General features: G+C 42.8%; 1 protein-coding gene across 2 annotated transcripts in view; it reads right to left on the bottom strand.

The window, feature by feature from the left end:
• The window catches only part of LOC126482072 (lipopolysaccharide-induced tumor necrosis factor-alpha factor homolog), a 349685-nt gene that overhangs the window by 26234 nt on the left and 296510 nt on the right, over positions 1-26941 (bottom strand). For both annotated transcript variants that reach the window (XM_050106051.1, XM_050106059.1), the window contains exons 4-5: positions 11673-11788; positions 4314-4452 (exon numbers count right to left, since the gene is read on the bottom strand). In XM_050106051.1, the coding sequence (XP_049962008.1) occupies positions 4314-4452; positions 11673-11788 (255 nt within the window). The remainder of the gene's footprint in view (positions 1-4313; positions 4453-11672; positions 11789-26941) is intronic.

Raw genomic sequence — 26941 nt, 5'->3', positions numbered from 1 at the left:
CCGCAATTGGGAAGAAAATATAATGAAACAAGATCCTGTGCTTGTCAGATGATTTTTAAGTTTTGACATTTCCGCATAATAGTGGCCACACGGTCAATATTCGTTTTTACAAATAAATAATTTTAGAGTGAAAAGGCAGCCATGGTATCAACTGCAAAATTTTACACGACTTTGACCCCCAGCTACTAGAAGTTAATCTTAGTTTCCGATTGAGAGTTCTTGAATACCGGGTGATCAAAAAGTCAGTATAAATTTGAGAACTGAATAAATCACGGAATAATGTAGATAGAGAGGTACAAATTGACACACATGCTTGGAATGACATGCGGTTTTATTAGAACCAAAATAATACAAATGTTCAAAAAATAACCGACACAAGGCGCTTCATCTGATCAGAATAGCAATAATTAGCATAACAAAGTAAGACAAAGAGTCCACCATCATTCCTCAACAATAGCTGTAGTCGAGGAATAATGTTGTGAACAGCACTGTAAAGCATGTCCGGAGTTATGGTGAGGCATTGGCGTCGGATGTTGTCTTTCAGCATCCCTAGAGATGTCGGTCGATCACAATACACTTGTGACTTCAGGTAACCCCAAAGCCAATAATCGCACGGACTGAGGTCTGGGGACCTGGTAGGCCAAGCATGGCAAAAGCGGCGGCTGAGCACACGATCATCACCAAACGACGCGCGCAAGAGATCTTTCACGCGCCTCGCAATACTTCGCTTTTTTTTTATTCTACTAAAACCCCATGTCATTCCAGGCACGTGTGACAATTTTTACCTATCTACATTATTCGGTGGTTTATTGAGTTTTCAAATTTATACTGACTTTTTTATCACCCCGTATATTAATTTGCAAGGTAACAGAAATGTTCCAGTTACACAGTTAACCACCAGACTACCTGGCCCACCTGCAAAGTATACATGAAAAGTACACAAATCAAAAAACGTTTTTCATCACCCCGGTTCCCAGAATTCCTGAAGATAGACGTTGACTGTGGATATTTTATCACAGACACAGTCCCTTTGACTATTCAGAGATGTCACTAAACTCGCGCAAAGATGTAAACAACCATGCACGAGCAGCACCTATTAGACGGAGGGGGTCCGACAGCCGGTCAGCTCCAGTAATTCCACAAGGAAGGACGTACAGGGTTCGTGTTGTCTGTAGTTCAACCATGCCTAGACGTTCAATACCGCGGTTCGATCGCGTCCGCATTGTGCCAGGAAGGGCCCTCAATAAAGAAAGTGTCCAGGCGTCTCGGAGTGAACCAAAGCTATGTTGTTCGGTCATGGAAGAGATATGACAGGAACTGTCTATGACATGCCTCGCTCAGGCCGCCCAAGGGCTACTACTGCAGTGCATGACCGCTACCTACGGATTATGGCTCGGAGGAACCCTGACTGCAATGCCACATGCTGAATAATGCTTTTTGTGCAGCCACAGGACGTCGTGTTACAGCTCAAACTGCGCGCAATAGGCTGCATGATACGCAACTTTACTCCCGACGTCCATGGCGAGATCCATGTTTGCAACCATGACACCATGCAGCGCGTGCAGATGGGCCCAACAACATGCCGAATGGACCGCTCAGGATTGGCATCACATTATCTTCACCGACGAGTGTCGCATATGTCTTCAACCAGACTATCGTCGGAGACGTGTTTGGAGACAACCTGGTCAGGCTGAATGCCTTAGACACACATTCGAGCGAGTGCAGCAAAGTGGAAGTTCCCTGCTGTTTTGGAGTGTCGTAATGTGAGGCCGACGTACGCCGCTGGTGGTCATGGAAGGCGCCGTAATGGATGTACGATACGTGAATGCCACCCTCCAACCAGTAGTGCTACCATATCGGCAGCGTAATGGCGAGGCATTCTTCTTCATGGACGACAATTCGCGCCCCCATCGTGCACATCTTGTACTGATTTGCTTCGGGGTAACAACATCGCTCGACTAGAGTGGCCAGCATGTTCTCCAGACATGAACACTATCGAACATGCCTCGAATAGTTTGAAAAGGGCTGTTTTTGGACGACGTGACCCACAAACCACTCTGAGGGATCGGCGCCGTATCGCCGTTGAGGAGTGGGACAATCTGGACCAACAGTGCCTTGATGAACGTGAGAACAGTACGCCACGACGAATACAGCATGCATCAATGCGACAGGATGTGTTACTGGATATATGGGGAACAGGTGTGTGCAGCAATCTGGACCACCACATCTGAAAGTCTCGCTGTATGGTGGTACAACATGCAATGTGTGGTTTTCATAAGCAGTAAAAAGGCTGGAAATGATGATTACATTGGTCTCTAATCCAATTTTCTGTAGAGGTTCCAGAACTCTAAGAACCGAGGTGATACAAAACTTTTTTTCTGTGTGTGTATGAAGTAGTTTTCGTAGTGGAACAGTTTTCCGAACTGCTTTGTAATTCACCATCCTGTACTATATTCTCAAATTCATAACGTAAGCAATTTCATAGAGAATCCTCCGTTGGCCATCCTAATTTGGTACGTATATACAACGATTACCACTATATAGGCCTAATACAATTGTTTTGTGTTAAAAAACTACTTGAAAAATTTAATCAGAGGTTTGCTTTACTGTAGCCTAGACAACGGCGAAGTGAAATCATAAACAGTGCACACTACCGCCTTGCGGCTGATTCATGAAGCTGTGTAAGCATCATAAGAATGGAGAATATTGTCAAATGGTCAATACTTGAGCTCACACGTTCAGTATGTATTGATCTACATCTACATCTACATCCATACTCCGCAAGCCACCTGACGGTGTGTGGCGGAGGGTACCTTGAGTACCTCTATCGGTTCTCCCTTCCATTCCAGTCTCGTATTGTTCGTGGAAAGAAGGATTCTCGGTATGCTTCTGTGTGGGCTCTAATCTCTCTGATTTTATCCTCATGGTCTCTTCGCCAGATATACGTAGGAGGGAACAATATGCTGCTTGACTCTTCAGTGAAGGTATGTTCTCGAAACTTTAACAAAAGCCCGTACCGAGCTACTGAGCGTCTCTCCTGCAGTCTTCCACTGGAGTTTATCTATCATCTCCGTAACGCTTTCGCGATTACTAAATGATCTTGTAACGAAGCGCGCTGCACTCCGTTGGATCTTCTCTATCTCTTCCATCAACCCGATCTGGTACGGATCCCACACTGCTGAGCAGTATTCAAACAGTGGGCGAACAAGCGTACAGTAACCTACTTCCTCTGTTTTCGGATTGCATTTCCTTAGGATTCTTCCAATGAATCTCAGTCTGGCATCTGCTTTACCAACAATCAACTTTATATGATCATTCCATTTTAAATCACTCCTAATGCGCACTCCCAGATAATTTATGGAATTAACTGCTTCTAGTTGCTGACCTACTATTTTGTAGCTAAATGATAAGGGATCTATCTTTCTACGTATTCGCAGCACATTACGCTTGTCTACATTGAGATTCAATTGCCATTCCCTGCACCATGCGTCAATTCGCTGCAGATCCTCCTGCATTTCAGTACAATTTTCCATTGTTACAACCTCTCGATACACCACAGCATCATCTGCAAAAAGCCTCAGTGAACTTCCGATGTCATCCACAGGGTCATTTATGTATATTGTGAATAGCAACGGTCCTATGACACTCCCCTGCGGCATACCTGAAATCACTCTTACTTCGGAAGACTTCTCTCCATTGAGAATGGCATGCTGCGTTCTGTTATCTAGGAGCTCTTCAATCCAATCACACAATTGGTCTGATAGTCCATATGCTCTTACTTTGTTCATTAAACGACTGCGGGGAACTGTATCGAACGCCTTGCGGAAGCCAAGAAACACGGCATCTACCTGTGAACCCGTGTCTATGGCCCTCTGAGTCTCGTGGAAGAATAGCGCGAGCTGGGTTTCACACGGCTGTCTTTTTCGAAACCCATGCTGATTCCTACAGAGTAGATTTCTAGTCTCCAGAAAAGTCATTATACTCGAACATAATACGTGTTCCAAAATTCTACAACTGATCGACGTTAGAGATATAGGTCTATAGTTCTGCAATGCTGAGAACACATTGAAGACCATCAATATTTCTAGTACCGACAATAGGTCAATACGCGCTCACAGACGGTTAATATATTGATGGTCTGACAGTATTACTGAACGTGTGAAGGCCCGTTAATATGTTACTTCCGAAGTTAAAACGTCGTTTGCGTTTAGAAAACAACGCTATCAGAAAAAAGCAAAGCGATAACTACGAAATGCTATAGTAAGGAAAGCATGATAAACCGGCGAGCGGCAACAGGTGTAAGAGCGCCTTACCCCACCAGACACAGGACGCAGGCGCTGCAGTGTGTCCTGCTGTTGCTGACGACGTCCACCCGGGTCTTCACGGAAGCGTGGCAGAAGGGGCACACCAGGGAGCACGACTCAGGGCCGATCACCACCTCAGTCGCCACCACTGCACAAGACACCAAACACACGACCTCACCAACTACAAGCGATCAGAAGCTTTTGAAATGGCAGAACATAAGATTCTGCTGTCGACGCTTGTGAATTCTGCGGTCTATCCAACGGCTGGATCAGTTCCTTCCTCAGTAATCGTTTGCGAGAATTCAGCATCAAGCTCACTAATGTAAATGTTGAAATTATTTCTGAACACATATCAGAGTAAAATCTAATTAAATATGGTATACCTGAAAGCTCGGAAATGTACCACTTCTGTTCCTTTACGCATCAATAATCTGAGCTTAAATGTGGAGCCCATAAAACTGTCACATTAGCAGAAAACACGCATAGTTCTGTTAAAATGGGGAAACAAGAAAGAGTTACAGATACTAGTAAACACTTTCACAGAGAAACTTAACTACTGGGCACAGAATAACCACCTTAAAATAAACAAAGAAATCTAGCGATGCTTCGGACAAGCATACGTACATACTTCGGACAAGCATATGTACATCTTCGTAACCTCTCACAACGATAAACCAGATGCTAAGAGTGTAGAAACCATATTCTTACGACTATAACTGCAAACCAACATTAGATGATATAAGCATAAACAATATCTGACTCAAAATTGAGCAAACTTGCTATCTTATTTGTTCAATAAAATCCTGAAAGTGAGAAAAGCAGAAAACAGTAAAGGGTGCACATCACGCCTACTTTAATTCTCGCCTTAAATTATGGGTCACATTTTGGGGAAACTATGAAGCAGCTATCTGCAAGTTCAGGCTGCAACAAATTGTCGTTAGGATAGTGTTTGGATATAAACTTAGAGATTCATCTAGAGCATTGTTTAAGAACTTACGTACTACTCCTTTACCGTGTATATACGTTACGGAAACCTTGTGTTTATTTCTTTACCGAGCGAGGTAGAGAACTGGTTAGCAGTGGTTAGCATATTGGGATGGCGTTCCGGAGGACAACGTTTCATATCCGCGTTGGACATCTGGATTTAGGTTTTACGTGATTTCCCTAAATCGCTCATTTCCTTAAAAGGGCGCGACCGATTTCTGCACCATCCTTGAAACAATCTGAGCTCTTACACCGTCTCTAATGACCTCGATGTCGACGGGACGTTGAATCCTAATCTTCCTTTCTTCTCTATTGCTTCCTTTAAAATAAATGTAACAGATGAGGACAGCAGACTGCAAAAATAGTGTTGTATTCATGATCACTATGCCAAACAAAACGGGAACTTAAATTTGAGCGAAATCAGCGCATCCACGTAGCAAAAAGATATTTTCCACGTGGGTGTTTAATTTTATAACAGACTTAACAAGCACATACAAACGAATACTGGTGTCAAAAACTATGCAAAATTTTTAAAGTCATATTTAACGCATGAATGATGTTACTCCATTGAAGAATGTTTAAATATATGAAGTGTATTATATAAATATTTAAATGTATGAACTATCTGCAATTTTAAATATGTATAGTAATCCCTTTCACCTGTATGCGTATGAATTAACTTGTGCAATTTTTAGGCATATGTTGTTTTTGTATGCAATATGTCCAACAAAACTACAGAATATTTAAATTCAGTGCAGTACTCTCAGCCAGCGAGGAACGAGGGAGAACATGCATTATTCTTAGAGAAACACGTGTTCGTGTGACATCGTGGCGACAAATGCTCTAAGGTGTTTCTCTGGAACTTGTTTTCAGGGTACCGAGGAAGGTGGCCCGTGGATTTCTATTCGGAAGGACGGTGGTTGAAATATCCGTAGGGCCATCCAGACTCAGTTTTCTCCTGGTTTCCCCACATCGCTTTAGATGAATACGAAGCTGCTTACTGTGAAATGGAATGGCCGATTTCGATCCCTCACCTTGTTCAGTCCGACCTTGTAATCAGTCTCTAATGACCTCATCGTCGACGAGATCCGAAATAGGCACTTCTCAGAGTCAACTGCGACGACTGTAAATATAAAGCTCGAGGTAATGACAAGGACCAAAGAAGTCATGTTGTCGTCACACTCCCAAACACATAAATGGGTCGTATTATGCGTTCAAGAAACTCACAGGGGCGGCGAAGCAAAAACGCAAGGAATACAGGGAATGCGATTAGAGTGGAAGCACTAGACCCCAAACACGGCAGTGCCAAATTCATTAGACCAGACGTAATCGTGACCTCTGTCAATAAAACCACAAATAATGGCACTGAAATACGAAAACTAGAAAGTGGAAAACTTCACAGTTACAGCTGCGTACAAACTTCCAGTAAAAGAAATTACTTTCTTACCGCAAAAAAAAAGGTCAACAACCAAAATGCCAAATCCGCAGTAGGGGATTTCAACTGCCGCAGCATTAACTGGGGCTACAACGGAACAAATGAGAACGGTCATCTGCTGGAGGTGTGAGCATGACCCAAAACTTCTCTACTCCTTTACGTGTAAAATATGGTTCAAATGGTTCAAATGGCTCTGAGCACTATGGGACTTAACATCTGAGGTCATCAGTCCCCTGCAACTTAGAACTACTTAAACTAATCTAAGGACATCATACACATCCATGCCCGAGGCAGGATTATAACCCGCGACCGTAGCGGTCGCGCGTTTCCAGACTGAAGCTCCTAGAACCGCTCGGCCACAGCGGCCGGCTGTGTAAAATACGGTAGCGTGGCTACAACGCTGCTGTATTAAAATGGTATAGCAGCCCATTCCTCGAACCCAGCACGGGATACAGGTGTATGCCACAGTTAAGGTCACTGCAGTGCCCTTCTGCAGAAGATTTAACTTTAGGAAGACCAAATGAACATTACTAGGCATTTGTAAAAATATTGCAAAGAATCTCAAGACAACATATACCACGCTGTTGCACACAGCAGTTCACTCGCGGACTTTCACATGGATCTAAGAAGCTCCTTGCTAAATATGAGAAATTATATCAGAAGGACCCTTTCCATGAAGAAACCGTAATATGCAGTACAGCACTGCTGGAAATACTAAGTGAAGCGAGGCACAGTAGATGGATTGAGACTCTGCAAAAGATGGACATGACAGACAGGAGCAAAATAGCCTGGTATCTTATTAAAAAGCTCAGCGGTGATCTAGAAAGGCTCCAGACTGCTTTTGGCCCTCCAACTGCCCTCGAATGAAAAGTTCAATGCAAAACGGCAAAAACTAAAAATCAACTGAATCATGTAATGGAAAACCCACACGTTCTCAGTGCCTTTCACTACGAAAGAACTCAACCAGGGCTTCAGTACTATGAAAAACGGTAAAGCGGCTGGGGTGGATGATATGTGCAGGGAGCAGATAAAACATTTTGCCTGGGCGCCAAAATGTGTATCCTGCAGCTCTTCAACCATTGTCATAAAACTAACAAAAATGGTTCAAATGGCTCTAAGCACTATGGGACTCAACTGCTGTGGTCATCAGTCCCCTAGAACTTAGAACTACTTAAACCTAACTAACCTAAGGGCATCACATCACACCCATGCCCGAGGCAGGATTCGAACCTACGACCGTAGCAACAGCGTGGCTCCGGACTGGAGCGCCTAGAACCGCACGACCACCGCGGCCGGCACAAAACTAACAATATCCTCAAAAAATGTGGGGAGAGGCAAGGATAGAGGCGTTGCTGAAGTCTGGAAAGAAACCACCGACTTGTCTCATTTCTTTGTCACCTGAACAAACTGCATGAGAAACTCATTTTCAACCGTATGGCAGACTCTATCGATCTGAAACGCATCCCTCAAGAAGCTGCTTTTAGGCCGGGCAAAGTATGCACCAGCTGATTTATGTACCTGACAGAACATATAGAAGAAGGGTACGAAAGTAAAAAGATTTTAGGGCTAGCACTGGTCGATCTCAGCTCTCCATACGGTTGCTCTTCCATACAATCTGCAAATTGCCATTTTGTCGAGATCATTGAGTCTCCATTCCAAAAACAGAAAATTTTGCGTCGTTCTCGATCGAAAGGAGACCAGATAGGGAAACCAATGAGATGGGTTGTCCCAGGGAAGCGTTCTGGCCGCCTTCATTTATAACCTATACACTAATGGCCAGCCAGTACCAAATCATACTAAGCATTTCCTATATGCAGGTGACTTGGCAATCACAGCTCAGGGGAGGACTTTCGAGGAGGTAGAGCAGAAGCTGGAGAAAGCACTCAAAGTCTTATCAGAATACTATGAAAGCAACTCCCTTAAACCGAATTCTTCGAAGTCTCAAGTAAGAGCTTTCCACCTTCGATTTCGGCAAACAAAGCAGAAGCACAATGCTTTGTTGAATAATACCACACTGGAACATACAGATGAACTGAATTATCTGGGTGTGGCGTTAGAAAGTTCCCTGACACATAGATACCACTGCGAAAATAACCATTAGAATGTGGCTTCCAGTAAGAATAATTTGCGGAAACTCGTAAACAGAAAATGGGGAGCAAAACCTACTATCCTGAAACCACTGCCCAAGCTCTATTCTTCCCTACAGCTGGATATGCCTGCCAAGAATGGACTGGATCCACCCATGCGAAGAAGGTCGACATAAGCCTTACTGGAACATGTCTAATCACAACAGGATCTACGAAAAGCGGACCCGCACCAAAGCTTTGCTGAGCTTCTGGTCTTGCGAGTCGCAGCTGCTGAAGAACATCTCACGAATTCACAGAGAGGCTCAGACAAACCATTGATGATCCACATCCTGCTCTTTGGCCCTGAGAGCGAGCCTGGACGACTGAGATCTCGTAAAGCGGATAGTGCCCGGCGGACACTCACACAAACTGGAAAACGCGGAGGACCCTCAACCGCATAAGAACAGGCGTGGCTCCAGTAAAAACAAAAGTGATCAAGTGGTGTCATGGTAACGTAGATGACGACAAATGCTATTATGGTGTTGTGCAAGACATGAAACATACCCTGGCCTGTCCCTAAAGATGCAACTTTAACGAATTGAACAAGAAGAAGCCCTGAACGTAGCCTAATACTAGGCCACGTTAGAAACAGTCAAAATCTAAATGCAGCAGCCCATTACAAACAGTATTCTAAGGTGCTTAAAAATGTTACTAGGAAGGCAAAAAGTATGTGGTATGCCAATAGAATAGCTAAGTCTCAGGATAAAATTTTAAAAAATGGTCAGTCGTAAAGGAAGTGCCTGGTCTGCAGAGGCAGGTCGAGGATATAGAATCAGTGCGTAGTGGGAATGTCCGTGTTACTGATAAGTCGGTTTGGTCCCTTTAATCCTCAAACCAACCAACCAACCAACTGATAAGTCGCATATATGTACAGTATTTAATAATCACTTTCTGAATATAGCAGGTGAACTAAATAGAAACCTAGTCCCAACGGGGAATCATATAGCCCTCTTAGAAAAAAGTGTTCCGTGACTGTTATCTGAAATGCTCTTCCATGATACTGACAAGAGGAAGATGGAGTTAATAATTAAATCAGTAAAGACCAAGAACTCTCATGGATATGACGGGGTATCTAGCAGAATACTGAAGTATTGTTCTATGCATGTTAGCCCAGTACTTAGCCATATCTGTAACTTTTCCTGTAGGAGTGGTCGGTTTCCTGACCGATTAAAGTACTCGGTAGTGAAGCCACTTTATAAAAATGGAGACAGGGATAATGTTGACAATTTTAGACCTATTTCTATGCCATCGGTGTTTGCTAAAGTTATCGAGAATGTTGTACATACAATGCTACTGGAGCATTTAAATTCACATAATTTGCTGTCAAATGTACAGTTTGGTTTTAGAAATGGTTCAACAACTGAAAATGCTATATTCTCTCTTCTCTGTGATGTTTTGGACGGATTAAATAAAAGGTTGCGAACGCTAGGTGTTTTCTTTGATTTAACGAAGGCTTTTGACTGTGCTGACCACAAAATATTATTGCAGAAGTTGGACTATTATGGAGTAAGGGGAGTAGCTTACAATTGGTTCGCCTCTTACTTTAAGAACAGAAAGCAGAAGGTAATTCTCCGCGATATTGAGAGTGGTATTGACGTTCAGTCCCAGTGGGGCACTGTTAAGTGGGGCGCTCCCAAAGGGTCGGTGCTGGAGCCACTGCTGTTTCTTATTTATATAAATGATATGCCTTCTAGTATTACAGGTGATTCAAAAATATTTCTGTTTGCTGATGACACCAGCTTGGTAGTGAAGGATCTTGTGTGAAACAGTATCAAATAATGTAGTTCATGAAATAAGTTCGTGGCTTGTGGAAAATAATTTGATGCTAAATCACAGTAAGACTTAGTTTTTACAGTTTCTAACTCATAATTCAACAAGAACTGATATTTTAATCAGATAGAATGGGCATATTATAAGCGAGACGGAACAGTTTAAGTTCCTAGGCATTCCGATAGATAGTAAGCTGTTGTGAAAAGCCCATGTTCAGGATCTTGTTCAGAAACTAGTTACTGCTTTATTTATCATTAGAAGAGTATATGAAATAAGTGACAGTTCAACACGAAAAGTAGTCTACTTCGCATATTTTCATACACTTACGTCGTATGGTATTAGTTTTTGGGGTAATTCTTCTGATTCAAAAAGGGTATTTTTGGCTCAAAAACGGGCTGTTCGAGCTATATGTGGTGTAAGTTCGAGAACCTCTTGTCGACCCCTATTCAATAGTCTGGGAATTGTGACATTGGCCTCACAGTATATATTTTCTTTAATGTCGTTTGTTGTTAGCAATATTAGCTTATTCCCAAGAGTTAGCAGCTTTCACTCAGTTAATACTAGGCAGAAATCAAATCTGCCTGTGGAATGCACTTCCTTGACTCTCGTGCAGAAAGGAGTGCAGTATTCGGCTGCATCCATTTTCAATAAGCCACCACAAGAACTCAAAAATCTTAGCAGTAGCCCAAACACTTTTAAGTCCAAACTGAAGAGTTTTCTCGTGGCTCACTCCTATTCTGTCGAGGAGCTCCTGGAAGAGCTGAAAAACTAAGCAAATTCCAGTGTTACATTGTTGATTTTCCTTATTTAAAACTACGACTTGTCGCCTGAATATGTTACTTATATTTCATTTTATCTGTTTCTACTATCGTGTTATAATTTCATGAATTGACTCGTTCCATGACCATGGAGACTTCTCCTTAATTTGGTCCCACGAAACAATAAATAAATAAATAAAATGAAAAGCTATTGTTAGTTTCCGGACAGAAAAAGAAAATTAAATTTTAAGCTGTATCTTTCTTTTACCGCTGGATACTTGCACCGTATACGTACACACTGGCTGTTGAACGTTGGCAGTACTGGGCGGAGGTGCAGGCTGAGGCTGTGGCTCGGCGTATGGAGGCGGCTGGTCGGAAGGAGACTTCTGCTCTTCTTCTCCGTCGTCCCGCCTGAAACAGACGGCAGTTGACGTAATTGCGATTCGCTCCATCTACGTCCTGTAAGGTTTTCAATTCTCAAATGCGACCTCTCCTATCCAAGTTAACTGCAGCCGTCCACTGGCAGAACAGTCAAACTTTTTCTGTTCGTTGTTTCAGGATTTTGTTGTAAAGGAGGCTATTGATAAAAGGGCGACCGACAGTCTGATCAACAGGGACAGTGGCTTCACTCTCAGTAAGGCATGGGAAAAAGTGCTCAGCCACGTGCCTGAGCATCCCAGTGGAATAAAAACAGTTAATTCGCTGCAAGAGCTTAAGGTCTCAACAACGATTATGATTCGCATACCGGTAATAGTCCTGCACATAGTTTCAGCCCGGTATACACCTCCATCACTCTCTATATTCCACAAGTCGCTTTTTCTCTGTGAAAGAAGGTACTCCGTGTACTATTGTCATCTAAGGTTCACGGCAATTTCGGGAGATACACACTACTGGCCATTAAAAATTTCTATACCAAGAAGAAATGCAGATGATAAACGGGTATTCGTTGGACAAATACACTAGAACTGACATGTCATTACATTTTCACGCAATTTGGGTGCATAGATGATTAGAAAGCAGTACCCAGAACAACCAACTCTGGCCGTTATAACGGCCTTGATACGCCTGCGCATGGAGTCAAACAGAGCTTGGATGACGTGTACAGGTACAGCTGCCCACGCAGCTTCAACACGATACCACAGTTCATCAACAGTAGTGACTGGCGTATTGTGACGAGCCAGTTGCTCGACCACCATTGACCAGACGTTTTCAATTGATGAGAGATCTGGAGAATGTGCTGGCCAGGGCAGCAGTCGAACATTTTCTGCGTCCAGAAAGGCCCGTACAGGAACTGCAACATGCGGTCGTGCATTATCCTGCTAAAATGTAGGGTTTCGCAGGGACCGAATGAAGGGCAGAGCCCCAGGTCGTAACATATCTGAAATGTAACGTCCACTATTCAAAGTGCCGTCAGTGCGAACAAGAGGTGACCGAGACGTGTAACCAATGGCACCCAATACCATCACGCCGGGTGATACGCCAGTATGGCGCTGACGAATACACGCTTCCAATGTACGTTCACCGCCATGTCGCCAAACATGGATGCGACCATCATGATCCTGTAATCAGAACCTGGATTCATCCGAAAAAATGACGTTTTGCCATTCGTGCACCCAGGTTCGTCGTTGAGTACACCATCACAGGCGCTCCTGTATGTGATGCAGGGTCAAGGGTAACCGCAGCCATGGTCTCCGAGCTGATAGTCCATGCTGCAAACGTCGTCGAACTGTTCGTGCAGATGGTTGTTGTCTTGGAAACGTCCCCATCTGTAGACTCAGGGATCGAGACGTGGCTGCACGATCCGCTACAGCCATGCGGATAAGATGCCTGTCATCTCGACTGCTAGTGATACGAGGCCGTTGGGATGCAGCACGGCGTTCTGTATTACCCTCCTGAACCCACCGATTCCATATTCTGCCAACGGTCATTGGATCTTGACCAACGCAAGCAGCAATGTCGCGATGCGATAAACCGCAATCGCGATAGACGACAATCCGACGTTTATCAAAGTCGGATACGTGATGATACGCATTTCTCCTCCTTACACGAGGCATCACAACAACGTTTCACCAGGCAACGCCGGTCAACTGCTATTTGTGTATGAGAAATCGGTTGGAAACTTTTCTCATGTCAGCACGTTGTAAGTGTCGCCACCGGCGCCAACCTTGTGTGAATGCTCGGAAGAGAAAATCACTAAATTTCGCGTCTGTAGCACGTCATCTTTGTGGTGTAGCAATTTTAATGGCCAGTAGTGTATATAGGACGAAGCAACATATTCGCTGACTCTTCCAGAAAACTGCTCTCGGAATTTTAACAGTAAATCACACCGCGATGCACAACGCCTTTCCTTGAGCATCTGCCACTACAATTGGGCGAGCATTTCCTTCCTGCTTTCACACGAAACTGTGAAGAAACGCACTACTCTTCTTTTGATCTTTCCTATTTCCTCTATCAGTTCTCTCTGGTACAGATCCCAGCTGATGAGCAAAACTCTAGTTTCGCGGAAACAAAGGATTTTGTAAGCTACCTTCGTCGCGCTTGGACACTACATGAGGATTTTTCTCAGTCTGGCATCTGCCTTTCCTACGATTAGTTTTAGGTGGCCGTACCACTTCAAATCGCTCCAGACGCGTATTTCTCGAAATTTAATATATGTGACTGCTACCAGTGATTGTTCGAAATTGTGTAATCAAATAATAACCAATCTTTCTACGTATAGCCCGCATCTCGTGGTCGTGCGGTAGCGTTCTCGTTTCCCACGCCCGGGTTCCCGGGTTCGATTCCCGGCGGGGTCAGGGATTTTCTCTGCCTCGTGATGGCTGGGTGTTGTGTGCTGTCCTTAGGTTAGTTAGGTTTAAGTAGTTCTAAGTTCTAGGGGACTGATGACCCTAGATGTTAAGTCCCATAGTGCTCAGAGCCTTTTTTTTCTACGTATTTACTCGCAATACGTTACATTTGTTATAGTAATGAAGATTAAAAGCCAATCCCTGATGCAAGCGTCCCATTGTTCGTGTTCCTGCGTTTCGCTACAGTTTTTTTTATCTTAGCGAAAACACCATACGGGAACAGTCTCAGGGAGCTTCCGTCTTCATCCACTAGTCGATTTGTAAATTATATATAATTAACAGTAACGGTCGTTTCACACGCCCTTGGGATACGCCTGAGGTTACTTCTTAAGTCAGAACATTTTCCTCCGTTACTGAATGAAATGCTGTATCCTACTTGCTACCAGTTGTTCTGTCACAAACGTGGTTAGATATTCCTCACGATAGTAGTTTGTTAACATGGCGTCAGTGCTGTACTGTATCAAGCGCCTACCGGACGTCAAAGAACACGGCATCAATCTGGACGCTACTGCCTTGTCGATCTCGTGATCGAATACAGCGAGGCGGGTTTCAAACAGTCATTGTTTACATAATCTATCTTGATTCCACAGGCGAAAGTTTTGTCTTCATTATATGTCACACCATGCGAGCACAAAACGTATCAACAATTCTACAACAGACCTCTCTCAGAGATATAGGCTTGAAATCGTGTGCGTCTGTATGACGACCCTCCCAGGACACGGGAATGACCGCCGAACCGGGGTGTCCGAGCGGTTCTAGGCGCTACAGTCTGGAACCGCGCGAACGCTACGGTCGCAGGTTCGAATCCTGCCTCGAGCATGGATGTGCGTGATGTCCTTAGGTTAGTTTAGTTTAAGTAGTTCTAAGTTCTAGGGGGCTGATGACCTCAGAAGTTAAGTCCCATAGTGCTCAGAGCCATTTGAACGGGAATGACCTAGGAGCGCTTCGTTCCTCCAGAGAACTATCGTATCGATGCGAGCAGAGGAGTAAGTTCCTTCGCCTACTCTATTTAGAATCTATAGGTATTCCATACAGTCTAGTGGCGTTAACTGTAGCGAGAGATTTTAACTGATTATCTAAACAAGGCCCCCGGAGTAGACAACATTCCATTAGAACTACTGATGGCCTTGGGAGAGTCAGTCCTGACAAAACTCTACCATCTGGTGAGCAAGATGTATGCGACAGGTGAAATACCCTCAGACTTCAAGAAGAATATAACAATTCCAATCCCAAAGAAAGAAGGTGTTGACAGATGTGAAAACTACCGAACTATCAGTTTAATAAGTTACAGCTGCAACGTACTAACGCGAATTCTTTACAGGCGAATGGAAAAACTGGTAGAAGCCGACCTCGAGGAAGATCAGTATGGATCCCGTAAAAATATTGGAACACTTGAGGCAATACTGACCTTACGACTTATCTTAGAAGAAAGATTAAGGAAAGGCAAACCTAGCATTTGTAGACTTAGAGAAAGCTTTTGACAATGTTGACTGGAATACACTCTTTCAAATTCAAAAGGTGGCAGGGGTAAAATACAGGGAGCGAAAGGCTATTTACAATTTGTACAGAAACCAGATGGCAGTTATAAGAGTCGAGGGGCATGAACGGGAAGCATTGGTTGGGAAGGGAGTGAGACAGGGTTGTAGCCTCTCCCCGATGTTATTCAATCTGTATATTGAGCAAGCAGTAAAGGAAACAAAAGAAAAATTCGGAGTAGGTGTTAAAATCCATGGAGAAGAAATAAAAACTTTGAGGTTCGTCGAAGACATTGTAATTCTATCAGAGACAGCAAAGGACTTGGAAGAGCAGTTGAACGGAATGGACAGTGTCTTGAAAGGAGGATATAAGATGAACATCAACAAAAGCAAAACGAGGATAATGGAATGTAGTCGAATTAAGTCGGGTGATGCTGAGGGAATTAGATTAGGAAATGAGACACTTAAAGTAGTAAAGGAGTTTTGCTATTTGAGAAGCAAAATAACTGATGATGGTCGGAGTAGAGAGGATATAAAATGTAGACTGGCAATGGCAAGGAAAGCGTTTCTGAGGAAGAGAAATTTGTTAACATCGAGTATAGATTTAAGTGTCAGGAAGTCTTTTCTGGAAGTATTTGTATGGAGTGTGGCCATATATGGAAGTGAATCATGGACGATTAATAGTTTGGACAAGAAGAGAACAGAAGCTTTCGAAATGTGGTGCTACAGAAGAATGCTGAAGATTAGACGGGTAGATCACATAACTAATGATGAAGTATTGAATAGAACTGGGGAGAAGAGGAGTATGTGGCACAACTTGACAAAAAGAAGGGACCGGTTAGTAGGACATGTTCTGACGCATCAAGGGATCACAAATTTAGCACTGGAGGGCAGCGTAGAGGGTAAAAATCGTAGAGGGAGACCAAGGGATGAATACATAAAGCAGGTTCAGAAGGATATGGGTTGCAGTAAGTACTGGGAGATGAAGAAGCTTGCACAGGATAGGGTAGCATGGAGAGCTGCATCAAACCAGTCTCTGGACTGAAGACCACAACAACAACAACATCTACCGCGTTGTCGCTTATCTCAGGAAATGTTATTTTGGCGTTCATGAGAAGACTGAAAGAAGGAATAGCCGACCAGGGTGGCCGAGTGGTTCTAGGCTCTTCAGTCTGGAACCGCGCGACCTCTACGGTCGCAGGTTCGAATCCTGCCTCGGGCATAGATGTGTGTGATGTCCTTAGGTTAGTTAGGTTTAAGTAGTTCTAGGTTCTTGGGGACTGATGACCTCAGATGTGAAGTCCCATAGTGCTCAGAGCCATTTGAACCAAGCCAACTATCAAGACGTAAACAGATTCTTCAGTTGTTAGTATTCGGCCAGACACAGACACATCTTGGAGTCGTTTTTTTCTGATCAGATAATTCCATTTAGAAGTTGTAAATAGCAAAAATACATTTCACATATGTAGAGATAGCGCAAAATTCTAACTTGAAATGGAAAATACATTAAGTTCACATGGTGTGGAAGTAGAACAAGCTTTGATGGCGACAAACTTGGTCATTTATCTTATGTAAAAATAACTGACTCCTCATACTTTCACGTCCAGTAGGCCTTGGATTTGAATCCTACAGGAACAGTTTTAGACATTTTCCTCTTTATATCATTTATCGGCATTTTCCGTTGTTTCTGCGGTTAGAGATCACTGCGTAAGCATCTGGGTTTCGAGTTTGGCGTCCGGGTACAGTTCATCCACCAGAAAAGGCGATTTTGGACTTTTTCTGCTACATTAGTCGTTTATAGACTTTTTAATAATGGAAGTGCGTTATTATTTCTGCTTTCAGAAACTGCGCCCAAGGTCCGCAAGTTTAAGGTCATTTTTCAGACCTCTCAATTTTAGTCATTTTCTTATCTTTACTTTAATTATTTATTGTTGCTGACGCAAGGTAGGTGACTGTCATTTTTTCCTCAAGAGGACCAGCAACTAGAAAGAGATTACTTTAATTGACATATCTGCACACGATACGCCACGTCTTTTACGCACAGATAGAGAACCGCAATCAGAATCTAGATCTCGTGAACATACACATATATTCTGCTATGCACATGCAATCTTCCATCATGACAACTATTCACATTCGCAAACCATGAGAATCATGTACCTAGTCATACATTGAAGCGCCAAATAAAGTGGTATAAGGATGCGTATTCAAATGCAGAGATATGTAAACAGACAGAATACGACGCTGCGGCCAGCAACGCCTGTAGGAGACAAGTGTCTGGCGCAGTTGTTAGATCGGTTACTGCTGCTAAAATGGCAGGTTATCAAGATTTAAGTGAGTTTGAACGTGGTATTATAGTCGGCGCACGAGCGATGGGACACAGCATCTCCGAAGTAGCGATGAAGTATGGATTTTCCCTTACGATCATTTCACGAGTGTACCGTGAATATCAGGAATCAGGTAAAGCATCAAATCTCCGACATCACTGCGGCCGGAAAAAGATCCTGCAAGAACGGAACCAACAGCGATTGAAGAGAATCTTTCAACGTGATAGAAGTGCAACCCTTACGCAAATTGCTGCAGATTTCAATGCTGGGCCATCAGCAAGTGTCAGCGTGCGAACCATTCACCGAAACATAATCGATATGGGCTTTCGGAGCCGAAGGTCCACTCGTGTACCCTTGAAGACTGCACGACACAAAGATTTACGCCTCGCCTGGACTCGTCAACGCCGACACTGGACTGTTGATGAGTACAACCATGTTGCCTGGTCGGACGAGTATCGTTTCCAATTGTGGCGAGTGAATGGACGTGTACGGGTATGGAGACCTCATGAAACCATGGATCCTGAATGTCAAAAAAAAAAAAAAAAGAAAAAAAAGAAAAAGAAAAAAAAAGGTTCAAATGTCTCCGAGCACTATGGGACTTAACATCTGAGCTCATCAGTCCCCTAGAACTTAGAACTACTTAAACCTAACCAACCTAAGGACATCACACACATCCATGCCCGAGGCAAGATTCGAACCTGCTACCGTAGCAGTCGCGTGGTTCCGGCCTGAAGCGCCTGCATGTCGGCAGGGGAAGCTGGTGGAGGTTTTTGTAATGATGTGGGGCATGTGCATTTGGAGTGATATGGGACCCGTGTTACTTCTAGATACGACTCTGACAAGTAACACGTACATAAGCATCCTGCCTGATCAACTGCAGCCACTGAGGTCCATTGTGCATTCCGGCGAATTTGGGAAAATACAGCAGGACAATGCGACACCCCACACGTCCAGAATTGCTACAGACTGGCTCCATGAATACCGTCCTGAGTTTAAACACTTCCGCTGGCCACCAGACTCCCCAAACATTAACATTATTGAGCATATCTGGGATGCCATGCAACGTACTGTTCAGAAAAACGTCCCCCCCCCCCCCCAAGCAGACCCACATTCTCAGCTTTCTCGACACACTACGAAAGGAGTGCTGCCTGCCCATTAATCTCAATGCTGAGGGCAAGGCCTATTACCGCAAGAGTTCGAGCGTATGTGTGCATTCGCTCAGAAATGAACCTTGGCTTGTGATTTGGCGGTTTGCACGTCAATGCTTTCTATTAGCTATATGTGTATTGTGTTACCCTAAGCCGCCGAGGACATATGAATCATTGCGGCTGCGCGGACTTATCCTAAGCACGCCCCCGTCATACACTCGTAATTTCGGCGATCACAAGCCAAGGATCATTTCCCGCTCGACCTCGTGCGAGAATAGTCCTTGCCATGAGCATTGAGGTATGTGGGTAAGCAACACTACTTTCGTAGTGTGTGGAGTAAGCTGAGGTTGTGGGTCTGCTGGGGGGGCGTGCTTAGGGTAAGTCTGCGCAGCCGCGCTAATTCCTGTGTACGCGATGGCTTAGGGGTTAGAGCGCGTGCCTGGTAAGCAGACATCCCGGTCGGGCACACATTTTCAACTGCACCCGTTGATTTCCATCAACGTCCCGTACACAGCTGATGTTTGTAATTCATCGAAATTTCGTTCTTCACGGCTGTCACGATCCACCATGGTGTCTGTTCTTTCGGTCATATCCGAAAGAACATACCCATATGGTTAATAGAATGCACTGATGCTCAAACCGTTATATGCACTGAAAGCTGGCTAAAGCCGTAGGTAAGTTCAGGTGAAATTTTTGCGAAGAACCTAACATTGTTTCAGAAGGATAGGCTAAACACAGTTGGCGGCGGCGTGTTTGTTGCTGCTAGAAGTAGTTTATGGTTCAAATGGCTCTGAGCACTATGGGACTTAACATCTATGGTCATCAGTCCCCTAGAACTTAGAACTACTTAAACCTAACTAACCTTAGGACACCACACAACACCCAGTCATCACGAGGCAGAGAAATTAGTTTATCTTGTACCGAAATTGAAGTAGATAGTTCCTGTGAATTAGTATGGGCAGAGATCATTCTTCGAAACAAAATAATAACTGTTTCCTCTTATCGAGCTGCCAACTCAAAGCTTCAAAGATAACTTGAGTTTAATTTCAAACACATACCCAACTCATGCAGTTATATTTGGTGGTGAGTTTGATTTACGCTCGATATGTTCGCGAAAATACATGTTTAAATCCGGCGGTACGCATCAACATCATCCGAAAATGTAATAGACGCATTCTCTGAAAATTATTTCGAGCAGTTAGTACATGATCCCACGCGAATATTAAACAGTTGTGAAAAAACACTTAACCTCTTAGCGACAAATAATCCTGTTAATAACGAACATCAAGAAGGAAACAGGGATTAGTGAACACAGGGTCAGTGTAGCGAGACTGAATGTTTCAACTCCTAAATCCCCCAAAAAATAAACGAAAAGCACATCTGTGTAAAAAAGCAGATAAACATTGTCTTCCTGTGAGACAATCTCCACTCCTTCCAAATTAGCAACGTTAGTGTGGAACAGATGTGGCTTGAATTCAAAGAAATAGTATCGACAGCAATTGAGATATTTATACCAAGTAAATTAACAAACGATGGAGCTGATCCCTCTTGGTACACGAAACGGTTCAGAGCACTGTTGCAGAAACAACGAAAAAAAAATGCCAAATTTAAAGAACGCAAAATCTCCAAGAGTGGCGATCTTATACAGAGGCCCGATATTTAGCGCGGACTTCGTCATGCATATAATAGTTTCCACAATGAAACTTTGTCTCGAAACCTGACAGAAAATGCAAAGAGATTCTAGTCGTGTGTAAAGTATGCTAGCGGCAAGGCACAATCAATGCCTTCTCTGCGCGATAGCAATGGAGATTCTATCGACGACAGTGCTGCCAAAGCAGAGTTACTAAACACAATCTTCCGAAATTCCTTCATCGAAAAAGAGGAAGTAAATACTCCAGAATTCGAATCAAGAACAGCTGCCAACAAGAGTAACTTAGAAATAAATATCCTCGAAGTAGTGAAACAACATAAATCACTTCATGAAAGCAAATTTTCCGGTCCAGATTGTATACCAGTTAGGTTGCTTTCAGAGTATGCTGGTGAGATAGCTCCATACTCCACAATCATATACAACCGCACGCTCGACGAAAGATCCATATCCAGAGATTGGACAGTTGCGCAAGTCACACCAATATTCAAGAAAGTAGTATGAGCAAAACTCCTTATGTATAAGAGTTATTGCTTCCCTATTGTCACCTATGGAGGAGAAAGATGGAAAATGACAGAAAGGGACTGGAGCAGACTGCAAGCAGGGGAAATGAAATTTCTCAGAGCAGTTAAGGGAAAAACAAGAATGGACAGAGAAAGGAACGTAGATTTCAGAAAGGATCTTAAACAACAAAGTATGAGAAAAGGAATTGAAAATAAAGAGATTAAGATGCTACGGGCATGTTAAGAGGATGTGTGGACAGAGACTCCCCAAATTTATATAAGAACTAAAGATATATGGAAAAAGACCCAGAGGGCGCCCGAGAAGGTGGAAAACAGGAGTGAGAATATCTCTGAAAAGGAGAGGTGTGACCTGGCAGCAAGTGGAGGAAGAAAAGTGGGAGGAGGACCGAGCCAAATGGAGAGGACTCGTCACCACCCTGACCCGGCAGTAGCTGCAGCGGGATCCGGATATAGATAGATAGTATGAGTAATTCATTAAATTACAGGCGCAAGTCATAACATATGCAAAATGGTTCAAATGGCTCTGAGCACTACGGGACTTAACATCTGAGGTCATCAGTCCCCTAGAACTTAGAATTTCAATTGGCTCGGAACACTATGGGACTTAATTTCTAAGGTCATCAGTCCCCTAGAACTTAGAACTACTTAAACCTAACTAACCTAAGGACATCACACACATTCATGGCCGAGGCTGGATTCGAACCTGCGACCGTAGCGGTTGCCCTGTTCCAGACTGAAGTGCCTAGAACCGCTTGGCCACACCGGCCGGCGTCGATATGCAGCAGGATTTTGAAATATATATTGTGTTCCTGACGACATTGTAATTCTATCAGAGATAGCAAAGGACTTGGAAGAGCAGTTGAACGGAATGGATTGTGTCTTGAAAGAAGGACACAACATCAACAACAGCAAAACGAGGATAATGCCATATAGTCGAAATAAAACAGATGATGCTGAGGGAACCAGCTTAAGAAATGAGACACTTAAAGTAGGTGAGTTTTACTATTTCGGCGGGAAATTAACTGATGATGATCGAAATAGAGAGGATACAAAATGTAGACTGGCTATAGTAAGGAAAGCGTTTCTGAAGGAGAGAAATTTGTTAATATCGAGTATAGATTTGAGAGTCAGGGAGTCCTTTTTGAAAGTATTTGTATGGAGCGTAGCCATGTATGGAAGTGAAACATGGACTATAAATAGTAATAGACCTTAAACGAGAATAGAAGCTTTCGAAATGTGGTGCTACAAAAGAATGCTGAAGATTAGATGGGTAAATCACATAACTAATGAGGAGGTATTGAACAGAACTGGAGAGCAGAGGAATTTGTGGTTCAACTCGACTAGAAGAAAGGATCGGTTGGTGGGACACGTTCTGAGACATCAATAGAATACCGATTTAGTATTGGAGGGAAGCGTAGAACACCGATTTAGTATTGGAGGGAAGCGTGGAGGGTAAAAATTGTAGAGGGAGACAAGAGATGAATACACTAAGCAGATTCAGAAGGATGTAGGTTGCAGCAGTTACTCGAAGGTGAAGAGGTTTACACAGGATAGAGTAGCATTGAGAGCTGCTTTAAATCAGTCTTTGGACTGAATAACAGAACAACAAAATTTTGTTTGAACATTATGAATTACCTCGAAGAGAACGGTCATTGACACACAGTCCACACGGATTTAAAAAACATCATTCTTGTGAAACTCAACTAGCTCTTTACACACACGAAGTCTTGAGTGCTGTTAAAATTAAAATATGGTTGAATATGCTAAATATGACAAAGTGCATAATCAGATCCCGTTTTGAATGTTATTTTTAATGAGGATACTCTAGTTTCGTTGTCATTTCCGGATTATTGTGCCGCCTTCAGTGTTAACGTACAAGTATACATCTTGAGTGCTGTCGTACCACACAAGCGGCCTGAAATTACGTGCTGATAGGAATATCGTCTCATTTATGTAACTGGATTCGTGATTTCCCGTCAGAGAGGTCACGGTTCGTAGTAATTGACGTTAAGTCATTGGAAAAAATAGAAGTGATTTCTGGCGTTTCCCAACGTAGTGTTATAGGCCCTGTGCTGTTCCTTATCCATATAAACGATCCAGGAGATAATGTGAGCAGCCGTCTTAGTTGTTTGGAAATGGTGCTGTCATTTATCGTCTAGTATAGTCATCAGAAGATCAAAACAAATTGCAAAACGATTTAGAAAAACTATCTGTATGGTGCGAAAGTTGGCTGCACCTCTCATCTCGAAATCTGAATTAAGCGCTCCGCCTCTCTACAGCGGACGGTAGAAAAGCCTCGATCTGTTCGATATGGTTTATCTAGGACTGTTTCGGTTCTTGTTATTGGACGAGGAAAGCAGTATGAAAATAACAAGCATGTTTTCCTTTTAGTTTTATCATATAAAACTGCTAATCAGCATAAAAGTCTTAACAGTGACATTTAAGTCGGCTTAAAGTGGTCCGTGATGTGATAATCCCTAACATTATCATTTACGGCTTCAAAAACGTGTTTTCCTATAATCCAGAGTGTATCTGGTGATGATAAGAGTAGCCGAACCTAATGGACAAAATTAAACAGACCGAATGCAATGATCAAATAACGGAATTCTTACAAAAAACAGCTTTCAGGGCTTTTTTTGTATGAACTGTGCAATACCAAATGGCGATCACTCCAAGAATTGCAGAAATAATGGTTACTTTTAATAAATAGTACAAAAATATGAGAAAAGCAGAAATACAAAGAAATTGTTAGTTACCCGAAAAACCTCAGAAATTTTACAGCTAAGAAGTAACAATAACATCCATGTTAACATAGAAAACATTATAAAAAATGAGGAAGAGGAGACTGATATTCTTTGTAGATATTTACACAGTGTATGAAACAGCTTAACCAAAAGAATTTTCAAATATATTTTGTAAAAAAGTCAAGATTCACTTGGATACAAGCGATCAAGGATGGTTTAGAAAGAAACGTCAAATAGAAGATGGAGTAATACAAAGAGGAATACTTAGGAGGAATGTCTAAAAAAATTGAAAATTTACGGGAGGAGGAAAGAAAAGAGAAAAGATACTGAATGGTCTGAAGATACGTAAAAGAAACACAAAATAACAATGAAGAAATACAGAAACTAAAGGAAGGAACAACAAAAGGTTAAGGATTGAAATTTCTACATGTTCTCTAGAAGACGATAACTCAGAAAGAAAGAAGAAATAATTAGCCATCCACATTGTAATTCAATGGTTCAAATGGCTCTGAGCACTATGGGACTCAACTGCTGTGGTCATAAGTCCCCTAGAACGTAGAACTACTTAAACCTAACTAACCTAAGGACATCACACAACACCCAGCCATCACGAGGCAGAGAAAATCCCTGACCCCGCCGGGTATTGTAATTCAAATTATTGTTTGTTAACTCATGTGTACTGAAAAGTTTTCTCAGCTTCAGGATTTTACATACATTGTTGAACAAATACATTGTACAACAAGCAATTACAGTTAGGTTTATCTATAACTTCGTGGTCTCTTCGGTATCAATGACTGCTAATGACTTTTCGCTATTGCAACAGTCATGAACGTCGGTACTAGAGAATCTGCATTGTATTGAGTGGACCTAACTGTAGGGTGCAGTAAATGTATACGTGTACGTTAACACTGAAGGCGGCACAATAATCCGGAAATGACAACGAAACTAGAGTATCTTCATTAGAAAAAACATTTAAAACGGGATCTGATTATGCACTTTGTCATATTTAGCATATTCAACTATATTTTAGTTTTATAGTTGATATGTAATATAGTAGAACTTAGGTGTAGCTATAAATAAGCCAAAGATAATGGCTTTCAATGGAAGGAATCCCGTCAGAGCGAAAATAATAAATGAGAAAATTTTGGAACAGGTACCCCACATCAGCCATCTAGAATGTGACATTAGTTTTAACTACGACTAAGACATTGAAAAGAAGGTTGATGAACATCAAGCTAGCGACGGAACAATTGGAAGAAATTTGGGAAAAAAAAGAAAACAACACAAATGATATTCTATAACTTATGGCTGTACCTAGTCTTGTATACGGTTTAGAATCATGGAGAGTAACCAAAAAAAATCACATGTACAAGTTGCAGAAATAAATTTCATGTGAGTCTGCAATAAAAAGGATAAAATAAGGAATGAAACAAAAAGGTCATAATATCAAATATTTTCAGTTAATAACAAGACAGAAGAGAATAGTATGAAACGAGAGGATCATGTTGGCAGAATGACAAAAAAATAGATCGCCAAAAAGATAGTGAATTATTGAACGACTGGAAAAGAGAACCATGTAGACCGTGTAAGTGATGGATGGACGGATGGATGAATGATAGGAACTGGAACAGCTGATTACAACACCTAATCCTTGGGAGGAGATGATGATGATGATGATAACTGGTATACCATCAACACGGTTTCACACGGTTTAGCGTCAATAGTTTTCACTGCGATGTTAACCTTTCTGTCGTACTCTCGTATTCACCTGTAACCACCATTGATGGTAACTCATTTTGGACGCTGCCGGTGACACATTTTAGTTAATACGGTGAATCTAACTGTAATTCCTTTCATTTAATTCTTTTACATAACTTCCTTCTTTTGCCGTTATTTCACGCGTAGATCTGAATATGATATAATTCTGACGAAGCCAGTAACATTAATAAAATGTATGATGTAGACTGTCTTGCTCAGAAAATATGTAATAACGCTTATAGTACATCCTCGATTATAAAGAAGCCAAGTCGACATGAGGTTCACTCACACCTAGCTGGGTTTTGGCGTGGAGAACCTATTATTGTTCAACAAGTGGTGTTAGACATGGTGCTGGGTTGTTCCATTGTTTCACTGGTCTTAGTGCATTTCCTCTTTACGATAACTACACTCCTGGAAATTGAAATAAGAACACCGTGAATTCATTGTCCCAGGAAGGGGAAACTTTATTGACACATTCCTGGGGTCAGATACATCACATGATCACACTGACAGAACCACAGGCACATAGACACAGGCAACAGAGCATGCACAATGTCGGCACTAGTACAGTGTATATCCACCTTTCGCAGCAATGCAGGCTGCTATTCTCCCATGGAGACGATCGTAGAGATGCTGGATGTAGTCCTGTGGAACGGCTTGCCATGCCATTTCCACCTGGCGCCTCAGTTGGACCAGCGTTCGTGCTGGACGTGCAGACCGCGTGAGACGACGCTTCATCCAGTCCCAAACATGCTCAATGGGGGACAGATCCGGAGATCTTGCTGGCCAGGGTAATTGACTTACACCTTCTAGAGCACGTTGGGTGGCACGGGATACATGCGGACGTGCATTGTCCTGTTGGAACAGCAAGTTCCCTTGCCGGTCTAGGAATGGTAGAACGATGGGTTCGATGACGGTTTGGATGTACCGTGCACTATTCAGTGTCCCCTCGACGATCACCAGTGGTGTACGGCCAGTGTAGGAGATCGCTCCCCACACCATGATGCCGGGTGTTGGCCCTGTGTGCCTCGGTCGTATGCAGTCCTGATTGTGGCGCTCACCTGCACGGCGCCAAACACGCATACGACCATCAT

The sequence above is a fragment of the Schistocerca serialis genome, chromosome 1, assembly GCF_023864345.2.
Source record: "Schistocerca serialis cubense isolate TAMUIC-IGC-003099 chromosome 1, iqSchSeri2.2, whole genome shotgun sequence".
NCBI lineage: Eukaryota > Metazoa > Arthropoda > Insecta > Orthoptera > Acrididae > Schistocerca > Schistocerca serialis.
The sequence above is the reverse complement of the archived record's forward strand: the minus strand, read 5'-3'. Positions and strand labels throughout refer to the sequence as shown.